Source organism: Lonchura striata, chromosome 2, assembly GCF_050655825.1.
Source record: "Lonchura striata isolate lonStrDom1 chromosome 2, ASM5065582v1, whole genome shotgun sequence".
Taxonomy (NCBI): Eukaryota; Metazoa; Chordata; class Aves; order Passeriformes; family Estrildidae; genus Lonchura; species Lonchura striata.
Genome location: NC_140704.1, coordinates 92,318,369 through 92,331,389, shown reverse-complemented (window position 1 = coordinate 92,331,389; position 13,021 = coordinate 92,318,369). Strand labels below are relative to the sequence as shown.

The 13,021-nt window shown below is 38.1% G+C and overlaps 1 protein-coding gene across 7 annotated transcripts in view; it reads left to right on the top strand.

The window, feature by feature from the left end:
• Window positions 1-13,021, top strand: part of MOCOS (molybdenum cofactor sulfurase) — a 213,383-nt gene that overhangs the window by 175,014 nt on the left and 25,348 nt on the right. For all 7 annotated transcript variants that reach the window (XM_021528759.4, XM_085571776.1, XM_085571774.1 and 4 more), the window contains 3 exons: window positions 449-565; window positions 3,003-3,446; window positions 10,372-10,534. In XM_021528759.4, coding sequence (XP_021384434.2) covers window positions 449-565; window positions 3,003-3,446; window positions 10,372-10,534 — 724 coding nt within the window. The remainder of the gene's footprint in view (window positions 1-448; window positions 566-3,002; window positions 3,447-10,371; window positions 10,535-13,021) is intronic.

Here is a 13,021-nt window from a genome sequence, read left to right as displayed (position 1 = left end):
TTAGCTACCTGAAAAGGTGCCCCAGGCTTCTCTTCAGTCTCTTCAGAGGCAGTTGCAGGTGGTGACTCTGTCAAGACACCGAGTAACACCTGGCTGCAGGTCTGTAATTAGCAGCACTGATGTGAATAAACCTGTTCACAGCCTCAAAATTCAGCAGATGTACTGACATTCACAGGCTCAGGATTTGGTTGTGTGTGTTTTGTGTGGAGTAGTTGCTCAATGGTAAGGGAAACCTCTCTGCTCCTACCATTTCTTTCTTCTGGCTGAAGTAACAAAGTTGAAAAATACTAAATCTGTATGGGAATGGTAAAAGCCACAGTAAGTTGTTAATTGTTTAGAGACATAATTTACCTCCATTGATTTCTACCTTTAGAACACTGTATCTTGTTGACCACTTTAAAATGTCTGTTTTTCATTCTTCTCCTGTATCTTCTGCTGGATTGGGAAGGTGGACAGCATGGCGAGTCTTCACAACATACACGTTCGCACAGGCTGCTTCTGTAACACGGGAGCCTGCCAGATGCATCTGGGCATAAGCAATGAGGACATCCAAAGGAATCTGCAGGTTGGTTTCTGAATGTGGTTAGAAGTTAAAAGCTAAAGTGCATCACATGCCATGGTTTTGACTTTCTGTGACTTTATGAATGAAGTAAATTTGACTTGTTTTCTTTAAGTTTTCCACTTCTTTGGTTCTTTGTTAAAGAACTAAACTGATTGAAACTTGGCTCATTGAAATGAGGTATTGAAACAAAATCATTTGATGGATGCAGAGAAGTATGTGTTACTTGTTATTATTTCATTGGCAAATAGGAAATTGGACCTTATTGTTTGGTTTTGGATTGCAAGACTTCCAGCAGAATAGAATTTTCTGGACAATTCCGCTCATATTTTTCTTTAAGTATCCTAATTCATTATTGCACATACTAATGCTCAGGTCTTGTAGACCTGTTGCTGTTGGGTGTTACAAATTAAAATACATATGTAATTTGGACAGGAAACAATAAAGGCAAATGCACAGTGAATCTTAGAGAATGAAGCAAATTTAGATGAAATCTACTTAGATTACTGGCGTGTTAGATTTTTAGAATATGAATGTAAAGACTGTTTTCAAGATTACTAACGTTTTCCATAAGCTGTCATTAAAAGATATATAGCAGGATGCATTACAGTGAAGTGGAGGAGTCTTCCTGTCTGCATATTTGTCAGAGTTTGAAATTAGAGTAAATTAATTCAGAACAATCAAAAACTTTATTAATGTTATTAATGCTGTTCTTCCAAAGGTAAAAAAAAAAAAAAATCTAATGGCTTTAATGATATTATAGCTCCCTTATAATTTCACAGAGATGTATAGATAATTTTGCAAACACATTTGCATGCAGGACTGATAGCACTTAGTTCTTAAAGGCTGCTGCAGTTCTTTAATACCTTCCTTGGCAAAATGGTACTTTGACTTGCTATGGAAGCTCTGTCCTCTGAGAAAATAAAAAATGGTCTGTCATTTGCTGTAGTGAAAAATGCCAAATAACCAGTTGCAATGCTCCTGGATCTCCTTATACAAGGAGGATTTTGCTAAGAAGTGAGTGACTTATTTTAAGTCTGTGTCCTTTAAATGGGGATAGGCTAAAGTTAAATTTATGGAGAGACACTTAATCTCCAAAGGTTGTATAATGAAGTGGTACAGTTACACAGTCGTTATCTGAGGACATTCCATTCCCATCAGTGCTTTGAGAAGGATCCGGATGGGTTATTGACAACATTACTGTGTAGAGGAAAGCATCTTTTATCAAGTTATTTGCACATATACTTCAGTTTCGTCTTTTCCCAGGGTGCTGGCTGTATTCTTCCTTCCCTGATGAAGTTGTACATGATAAAATGCCTGTGAGGGAGGACTTTCTGTCTTCAAGTGTCCCTCGAGAAGTGTGGTTAGTTTTCTTAAAATGTTATGTAGGAGCTCGTTTGCTTATTTGCACAGTAGGAACCTCTCTCCTCAGTCAATCAAGCAATACTTGGCAGAAGGGTTACAGAAGGGTATATTAACAGATGCAACCTAATTTTGCAAATGTTGCTTCTGCTCTGTTGTCAAGGATAAAAACTACTTCACACTGCATTAAAATATTTACTACTGTGTTGCATGCTTTGACATAGATGTAGGGTTTTCATTTCTCTTTGCATAAATGGCATCTGTGTTCACTGTCCTGTGACATTTCTTGCTTAAAAAAAAAGCCCTCATGTAAATAAACTATTCACATGTTCATTTTTAATGTGACAGAAATATGTAAATAAATTAAATTCTGAGGAAAAAAAAACCAACAGCTGCTGCAGTTAGGGATTGCTGTGTTAGGACTAAATCTTAAGTCTACTGGTGAGCTAATATTAAGTGGATGAACAAAGGGGGACTCTAGGTTGCTTCATTGGTGGTGAGTGGCAGCACTCACTGACCCACCTAAAGAATGAGAAACTTTTGCTCTTCACATCTCTGTTGCTATCCCAAATGAGTTAGTTCTCTGCTGTTTGGACTATTAAACACAAGCCATGATAAAGCCACTGATGGTATTAAAATGGCACTCTTCTGCCAGTGAATATTGAGAAAACTGCCCCCCAAAAATTAGCTGTTTTATGGTTTTTTCACTTACCTGAACATAACATCACAGTTTGCAACTCAGTGAACTATGCAGGTGAGACTGGAATGTCCCTGGAGATTGTATGTCCCATGATAGTCAGCTCAGACAACCTTTTTGTGATTCTTGATATGTTTTTGGAAGTATCTCTTCCCCTAGAGTAGAATAGGACAAGCAGCTCAAAATTATCTTCATAGTGTGAGTAAATCATAAGATGATTGAGGGTTTTTTCTTCATTTTGTCTTTGTATTAATGAGTTAACCTTCTATTTTTTACAACAGCTTTTCAAGTTATAATTAAGAGACTCATTAATAACTAGGTAAAATTAGAGAGAAATAAATCAAAATATGACAGCTCGCTCGTTTTCTTTCTATTTCAAACTAGGCTGGCCATGTCTGTGGAGATAACATAGACCTAGTTGATGGACGTCCCACTGGTTCTGTGAGAATATCCTTTGGCTACATGTCTTCTTTTGAAGATGCACAGACTTTTTTGAACTTCATCATAGCCACCAGACTCTCCAACTCAGATGCTGAGATTCCTTTCCAGTCTGTTACAAAGCTGACAACAGAGTCTGTTCCAGATGACCACCTTTCTTTTAACAAGGAGGATAAATTGTCTCCAATATTGCAAATATCTGACAGAGAACTCAGGAATATTCCTTCTGAGGCAGAGACAACTGGCAGCTGGCAGCCACCAGAGCCTGAGGCAGAAAGCGTGAGGGCAACTGTTTCTGAGATTGCAGTGCCAACGTGTAGAAAAGGTGGCAAGCCCATCATTGTCACCAAAATTTACCTCTACCCAATCAAATCCTGCTCTGCATTTGAGGTATGTGTTTTGAACCATTCAGAAGTATTTGTGCAGCTCTGTCTTGTGTTTTTCATCAGACGTGTGTATAAAGGGAAGGAAGCAATGTGTGGGTACCCACGCTTCCTTTTTTCCAGTTTCTAGGATCAAGTTCCACGTGTTAGGCTACCTTGAAGGATTTTGAATTAGGCTGAAGTTACAGAGGAGGGGTAAATATGTCTTCTGCTCTCCCCTCCCCCACAACAGGCAAATCTGCACATAATATGCTGTCTCGAAGAAAATAGTTGGCTTTTCAAACTTGACAAAAATATAATCAAGTAATTAGTATGCTTTTACAGAATGACATGTGATGGATTTGTAGGCATTGACGGGTAGGCAGCAATTGAGAAATAACTTGATTAACATGTTATAATTGAGAGGCGGCTGATTTACATTACAAAGAAATGTTATCATTAAAAATACATTTGCAACAGAAATATGACATTTAAGTGTTGCTGTGCTATTTGAAAGTTCACTCTTTGAAGATTTTAATTGCTTTTTTACCAAGTTAATAATATCATCACCTTAGTTGTGACTTTTTTTTTTTTAATAATGCATGATGAAATAGGTATATGGCCCACACATAACCTAGAGTGCCATTCTGCTTAGTACCATATTGGGAAGTGATTTAATGAATGTCAATAATGGTATAACTTTCCCTACGAAAACTTACTGGTGTAGGTCAGTGTCTCACATCTGAAAGAAAATTGGGGTCAAATCCAGTGATGAGTCCTCTGCATTTTAAATAGGTCTTCTCAGCTGATTTGATCACATTGTGCTTTTTTTTCTTTCTCAATGCAGAGAGGTTGGGCAATTAAACACTATTAACTGATCAACTAAACATCTGTATTTTTAAATTTGGGTTGGCTTATGATGTCTTTAATTCAGAGGCACAATCCTGAGCATTAAATGAGACCTGAACAAACAATTTCCACCCCTTATTAACCTCCCACTAGATCAAACTGTCTAGAAAATCAAATTAATTGCCTGTTTAATGTGAAAATTTTTAACCTTTGTTGAAGTGTTGCAGTTTTCATAGCTGTATTAGAAGCCCAGTATGGAAGCTGCTGAAATATGTTAAATATGTTGGCAGCATTCCTGCACCTTTGGGGTTAAGTTCTATTTACGACATGCAGGCTGGTGTTGTGAGATACATGCCACAACATTCAGCACTAGGAAGACTTTGAAGTGATTGTGCCCAGGAGCAGGTAAGACATACCTCAGCATGAAAGGAAGCTTATGTTTCCCCACAAGCTGAGCTGGGTTTCTCCTCTTCAAGCTCTGTGAAGGGAAACAGCTTTAGGTGATAAATTCACATAAATCTGGTACTCCCTGGCAAACAGGACTGCATTTCTATATGGAGGGGGGAAATCCTCATGCCTCATGCAGAGTGCTTGTGCCAGGCCCAGAGTGAAAACAGGGCTCATCTTACCTCAGCTTCCACCTCTACAGCTCAACACTGTTCTGTAAGCAGTGAGAGATGGGTACCTGCTTATTCATTTTAGCATAAAATAGGAATCTGCAGTAAGAGAAATAAATTTTCCTGGATATTTATGTTTCTTTTCATTGACTGCAAGAGGAATCTCAGGCATCTTAGATTATGCAGCTAGCACTAGCTGCTCTGAATAATTTAAAAACAGATATAAAAAGTGCAACTGCATTATGAGGTTTAATTTTGCATGTCTAGAGTAATTTTTGAAGTCTGTTTTGATTTTTTTTTTAATAAAAAAGCCTCAGCCACATCAAAGCTGTGTAATCTAAGCACTGTCAGAGCCTGTATTGCCAAAGAGTAACAGAAAATTAAATAAATACGGGGATTTAGTGTATGGTATTGAAAGGAACCGGAATTTCACTAGAAAAGAGCATTTAGCTCTTCTCCTCCTCCTCTACTTAAAAAGTAATTTTTGTGCACTTCCATGTGGTTTATAGAAGATACATGAGTGCATATGCAAGAACAGTAGAAGTTGACCTAAGAACTGGGAAATTGTTGTTATCCACTGGGGAAGGGCTTTCACTGCATTGGGAGAGCAGGCCAGGAGTTGATGTCAAAAGAGTATTTTTATTTGGATGGGGTTTTTATATTGAAGTAAATCCCTGCAAAAAATATGTTTGCTTTTGTGGCCTTCTTCCTGTCCACCAGATGTTTTTCATGTTTTTCTTCCTAAAAGTCTGGCTGGCACTTCTAGACCTGTCATATGTTTGTAACCAGCCTGTGACAGATCTGCCAATCTCACTGTCTGCCTATAGAAGAGATAAAAATGCTATCTTATAGACCACTATTTAAATTATGAACTTTAAAACTCAACTCATTCCATTCTAAATCACCAAGTGGCTTAGTCTCTTCCCAGTGAGTAAGAGTAGAATAGAAAGCCATGGCTGCCAGATCCTGCAGAGTGCACTAACCTCCAATATATATGTTTTTATGTGTCACAACTGCAGCTTCAGCCTGTATCACCTTGAAACAGGAAAATAATGTATGTCACATGCACTGGAGTTTGAAACAAGACATGCTAGAGAAGAAACCTTACCACAATTAAATGGAATCAAATCATGAAAATAATTTTGCCTTCTAAAATATTGGTTATACCAGAATCTCTAGGCTTTATCGTGAAAAGATTGAATCATATGCAAAACTATTATTTTGCCATTTGTTTAGTGGTTTTTCATAGACTTCACGCTTAACATTGTATTATCTCCTTACTTCAGCAAACATATAAACTTCTGAAGTAGTAATCATGTAGCTTTAGTCTTTGAGTGGAATCCAAGAATTGAAAATCAGTGTCTTGTTTTTAATCTAAAATAGCTTTAGATGCTTTGTAGTTGCTGGAAATTTAGAACAGTATTTTCCCAATTAAAATTGATCTCCATGTTTATCAGTTATAGGATAACTCAGCTAGCTGATGTGTAAAAGTAGAAGTGGTTCAAATACTGAGCTATAGTAAATTCATTCATCTTCTAATGCTTTGAGACTTGAGATCAGAAGCTCATAGATTTGTAAGTTCAAGTGGAGGCCTTCTACTGGTATGGGAGGTCAGACCTTTAGCATGTGTTGTAACTAGGATTTATTGTAACTACATGACCACTTGAGTTTTCCTAAAATAATGTGTGCAGTGGAAAATTCCAGATAACTGTGAGCAGGACTCAGCCCATCTGCCATTGAAATCTACCCACGGAGTTGCTGGTTGCAGGATAGATGATTAGTGGCAGGAGGACAAATTTGAGGAGGATGTGAGTGCAAACTCACAGCTGTTTGATCTCCTCTTTAGAGTCACATAATATCCTCCTCTCCTAAACTCTGATTTCTCTGTTCTATTCTAAGTGGTTTAGTATGAGAGGTTCTTGACCTCCAGAGAAAATGAGAGTGCAGAGTGCTTTGGCAGCTGGGAGGATGAAGCTTGGCATGAAGATTGTCAGCTCGCTGCAGGTTGTGTGGTTTCTGCAGAATTTTATGGAGTGTTCCTGGCCACTGTTGTCCCATGGATTTTGTACACATGGTGCAGGAAGCAGAGGGCAGAATTTTCTAACTCAACTTCTCAAATGTGGCTATTTTTCCCTACAATTATTGTATTAAATGGAGAAAAGCAGAGGAGTAACCTCTGTGCCAGACCACTTTATTTTTTCCAACATAAAAATGTGTTTTAAACGTGCATTTTTAAACAGGAACATCTCTCACGTTGATGACTTTTGCATAATTATATAATGCAATCTGCCCAGCGAAAGAGGTTAGGAATTTAAAGTAATAACTAATTAATAACTTTATTATTCTTACAGTAGATTTCAGAGTATAAAAAAAATGCTTTTTCAACAAAGAAGACAAAATAGCTTTTATTTTAAAATACAATGCAAATTCCTAGTGATCAGTGGATAAATTATATGTAAGACGACTAATATTTTTAAACTTAGATAATTTAAAGCCTTTTCAGTAATTCCTTTTGTGTTCAAAAACTGTGTTAGACTTCATGATGACATTACTGTGAACTATGGGAGAAATGCAGCCCAAAATATTTTACAGAAAATTCTGAAATAAAGAAAAAACCAAACAACCCTGCATATTTTTGCAGTAGATATATTAATTTTGTAATAGGAAGAGATGGACTAAAGCAGATAGGACAATACAAAGTACTGGCTGTATTATGCAATGATGCCCATGACAGGTAGAGAAGATCATACATTTAATGATTCTGGGATGCATCATCACCTGCCATGCTTGGAATGAAGGTTTATGCTGGTATCTATCAGTAAAACCATGCTCTCCCTGCTTTCCTTCTGTCCTCCCACTTCTAGTTTGTCCCGGTAGCCTGAAATGGCCAGGCAACTTCAGGAAATGACATTACAGGCTATATAATGCACTACTGCTCACTGCCACATGTGCTAACCTGCTCTGTTTTACTTTATTTAACAATCCCTTCAGCCCCTTTGAAATAAGGGCAGGATATGCTCTGCACAGGGGCTAGGTGCTCAGAGAAGTGAATGTGCTCTTCCTTGCTCATCTCCAGCATCAGTATTGGCAGGCAACCAGCTCTGGCTGTTCAGAGCCCTCTGTGACTCTCCATCCAAGTTATTTTGTTGTTGCAACTTCCTTTACCAGGGTTCTAGCAACATGTACAATACAGTGAGCTGAAAAGTGGAGAGGGAGTTGGGCACTTGACAGTGCACAGAGGACAGGGACAGGACAGGGACTCACTGCAGGGCACATGTGTATGATGCTTGCTGCAAGGGACACGTGTGTGACTCTTCCTGAAATGGCAAACACCCAGAGGAAGGGGGGAAAATGGGTTGAGGACCTGTAGTCATGGGCTACATCACATTTGTGGTGTGAGTGAAGCATGGAGTTAGTTGCCATTATTTTGGACCTGTCAGAGGTGTCTTGAGTGGAAGGTGTTGATTATTTCCAACTATCTGCTAGCTAGTTAGCTGGGCTTACCCTTTAATGCCTGCCAGCATGCAAGATCTACCTGAAGCTCTGATTAAAGAGAAGTTTTATTTTGCTCATAAAGCCTCTTGCCTTCAGTGAAGGCAAATGCTTAAGCAATTTCCTGAATAAGAATGCTGTCCTGAAGCATTCAGGAAGCTGTTCCCTAAAACAACTGAATGTTGCAATAGGGAACTGGGAAACTTTGTGGTCTTCTATTTTTCTGCTTTTTTAGTTTATTCTGCTCTCTATATCTATCAAATCCTGTAGAGATCTGTTTGATTCATGGGAGGATGTATTACCAATTAATGATCTTATTTTTTTGGAAGGGAGATTTGTTAGCAGGAAATTCTTGCAGCTCTCAGATGATCACCAGCTGTTTAAATGCATTTTGTAGTCTAATTATACAGGATAACCAAAAATGCTGGTCTCTCCAAAGAAAAATTTCCACTAAGAACAAAAGTGTGTTCTTCAGCTGATATTGCAGTCTTTGGGCTGTGTTTCCTCTCCTAAAAAAGACAGGGCAAAGGTTCACAAAGCTGAGGTTCACATTGCTGGCAATTTGAGGTACTTGGATAATTTGATTTCAGATGACACTGTCAGACCTAAAATTCCTATATATCACAGAATTTTCATCCACAGTTGCATAAAAAAATTGCCAAATAATATTATAAATCAAGTGGGTTGAAAGAACATGTTTCTTCTCCTAATTTTTATTTTTATATTTTCTGTATTCATTATAGTTGGTAGCACTGTAGTAAAATTATTTTTATTTTAGCTTTGATGCTTTAAGTTTTCAGGTCTAGCATGCCTGCCCTTAATTTTCTATAGTCAGGCAGTCAGTGTCAAACTGCTGCTGCAGGCTTTTATAAAAATAGGAAAAGTTTATAAGAATGAGATATGTTAGGTTCTGTCAAGTTTTGGGTTGATCATACAATAAACAAAAATGTGATTTTTAATTAATCTAGCCAGTGCTTCCAGACATGCTTTTCTTCATAGCATCAGGCTGCGCTTGATATATCTTTTACTCAATAGTGTTTTTCTGAAGTCTTTTGTTGGCTAATTCATGTGAGATATGCTCAGCTTTTCTAGAAGAATTCAATGAAGTTCAGCTGTAAACTTTTCTCCATATTCAACTGTCACTAGAAAGCATACATGAGCTGAAGAATATGTTAGTGGCCAGCTTTATATCATAAGAATGGTATCAATATTTTAATATTCTGGAGAAGAAAGCAGATATTAATGTCACCCAAAGGCGCTACTAAAATTGCTCTCTTTTTGGATTTCAAGATTACCATCTGTGTAGCATCAGAAACAGATGTTCTTTTCACCAGAAAAATGTATGTGAAAGCAAGGACAATATTCTTGTATGGGCTATTGAATGTAAAGACTGTTATACAAGTAATGGAAGAACAGATAGCAAAGATGACAATATATTTTGTTGTAAGGGAATTTAAAGAAACTATTATTCTCCCAGCAAAACCAGAAGCTTTGGTGGCAGAGATTTTCTCAAATGGATTAATTGATAAAGTGGTCCCATTTTATGAAAAACAAGTTTTTTCAGAATTTTGAATTTCACAGTTTTCCTGCTTTTGTTTGGTTGGTTTTGCCTTAATTCATAAAATTTTGTGCTTTGTAAGTTAAATGAAAATTTCTGGAGGAACAGGTGCTAAAACTGGATGAGTATAAAATTGAAGACAGTTTTCAGAGTATTTCAGATTGTTTATTCTTATAGCTCTGTTAAACTGCATGATAATATGTAACAACTTCGAGTAATTTGATTTTTTCTTTTGTCAGTTTTGTGCAGTGATATCTTTATCTTTGATTTGCAATTAAGGTTTCTCTTATAAAAAGCTGACATTGGCTCACATAAGTTTTCCTGATTTAAACGAGTTTCATTAAGGGGTTATTTTCCCTCTCTTCGCTTTTCAGGATGAATCTATTAATGCAGCTAACATTTTTTAAACCATTGTACCCCTCCTAATGCTTTCCCAGGTTACAGAATGGCCAGTAGGAAACCAGGGTTTGCTGTATGACCGAAACTGGATGGTTGTAAACCAGAATGGAATCTGTATGACTCAGAAGCAGGAGCCAAGGTTGTGTCTTGTGAATCCCTCAATTGATCTGAAGCAAAAAATTATGCTCATTCAGGCAGAAGGTTAGTAAACTATGTCCTTCCTTCCCTTCTTTATTGGTGTCAGATTTCTAGGCAGGGACACCTGCAAGCTCCCACCAAACTCCTGAGTGCTGTGCATGCTTACTTGTGACTTTAGGGGCAAGTTCTGTGCCAGCTGTGAGCAGTGAAGCCCAACCTGTTGTATGCAGCCCTGGGGGGCTTCCTAACTTCCTAACTACCTCTGTTGGTTAGGCAGAGAGTAGACAGTGACTCCCTATGTGGAATCATAAACTGAATGCTCCAGGATGGAGAAAGGAACAGACAAATGTGGAAATTCACTGACTGGTGTGTCTCCATAGCCTGAAGTCCCATAGCCTGAAGGGATAGTTAATGCTGCAAAGGTAAAGGAATAGAAGTCTTAGCATTAAACACCCTGGCCAAAACCCTTCCCATTTTGTATCTCTCTTCCTCCTTCCATCTGTGGAATTAGAGGGGTAAAGTCTTCAGTAGCAATTAGTATGAATTAAAATAAGGACCAGACATTATTTAACTCAAATACTTGCTCTAGCAGGCAAATATTTCATGATGTTTGAGCTTCCTGGGAATTATCAGAATCCTTTTTATTCACTGCTGAGGGGAAAGAAAAAGAAAAAAAAATGTGAAGTGTTACAGAAAGCCCTTTACTACTCAGGGGTGAAAATTATTTATTTTCATAACAGTGCCATTGACACTCAACACTGAAATGAGTTTGAATACCACAGAAATTATTAGTAATGCTGAGTTTCCATGTGTCTGAATGGAGTTCATAATTTCCCTGGGGTCCAGCATTTACTCAGCTCATATGTCTTAACCACTAATAATATACGTTCCAAATTTTCAGCAGCTAGACCAAAACAAGGGAACCTATCTTCAGATTTTTCACCCTTTATTAGAAATCCATATGAGTGGATCTGTAACCACACTCTCCTTTCTGTGTGTACATTAGGGTTGCTGTCAACTCCAACTGTCTGAGCACTTGCCATAGAATTAAATCTGACTCAATTCTTTTTGTCTGAAATAGGTTTCTCAAATGTACACTTTTATACTTCCACTAATCATATGCTATTTTATGTTTCCAATCCCAAACACAATCTACTCTCTTCTTAGCAATTCCAGGCTTGCTCACTGGCATGTACACTGCTGCTTTCCCTTCTTGCCTCCATACTATTTCCTTGAAAATATATCATTAATTCATTTCAATTCTATGTGGAGGACTTTGCACCTCAAATTTCTGTAGTACAGTTGCACAGACAGCCTTCTCCCACAACTTTTAAATTATCAACTGCTTCAGAACTAATTATTTCTAGAGATTTATTTCCTTATCATCTCTCTTCCTTTCTCACCATTCTGAGTCTGTTCTTCTTTTTTTTTTTCCTTACTAGCACTCATTCAGACAAGTGCATACCCATTAGTATGTTCACCTGTCAATAACACCTGTCAGTAACACCTGTCATACTTCAGGGAGTCAGGAGGAAGTTTTCTCAGACAAAAATGACAGTCAAGGCACCCATTTCAAACTGAGGTTTACAACCCCTTACCACAGTTAGTGCCAGGGTGAAATTTGCCTTTAAAGTCTACATTTTAATGTATGTCTTTTTTGGAGTTTTCCCTGTCATTTGCCTTCCTTCCAATGAAAGTGGGAACCATTTCCACACAAAAGGGCTTGTCCAAGTCCATTGATCATTTTTCTACCCAAAAGTAAATGATCAATGTGCTCTAACTGCAATGTCATTGCCATTTATTTACAAGCCTGCTTTGGTACAGCCAGTGTGTAAGAATGGAGCCATATTATTCTTTGTATAATGACTCTAGCTACCAAAATCCTAGCCCATGAGGTGATATGGGACCTCTTTTCTAGTAGTCCTGCTGTTTTTTAGTCTCATTAAGTTCTTGCAACCTGTGGCATTTTTTAAAATTCTGGACAGTGAGATAATGGGAGTCCATTCCAGAGCTTACTGCTCCTAAGATGGCACAATGATGGGAGCACATACAAACCAGCAGGCTAAGGCTGAGCAGATAAATCTGTAGGGAGTTGTTCCAATATTTATTATGTTTTCTTTCTTCTTACCTGCAGTCTAAATCCACTGTTTGTTTGTTGGTCTTAAATTTTTAATCTTTTTCTTTTATCCCTTCACAAACACATGGGTCAGTGTTATATCTTCCACTTAAATAATTTCATGGCAGACAAATTTAATTAAGTAAATTGACTCCTCGCAAATCCCACATTAATCCTTGCTGCTTTCATCATCACACCTCCAGCCCGTCCGTAACTGGTTGCAAATGTAGGACCTGAAGCTGAATGTGGCATGCAGCATCCATGTGGTGGGGAGCAGTGGAACTCGCTTGAGCCAGGCTGGTTGTGCTGAAGCTCAGAACCTTCGCTGCCTGTGTGGGTGGCCGATGGCATTTCAGATCCGTAGCTCTTGGCCTGGTGACCGACAGCCACCTCCAAGTCCCTTCCTGCTCCGCTCCTGGACATGGAAGGCCGCC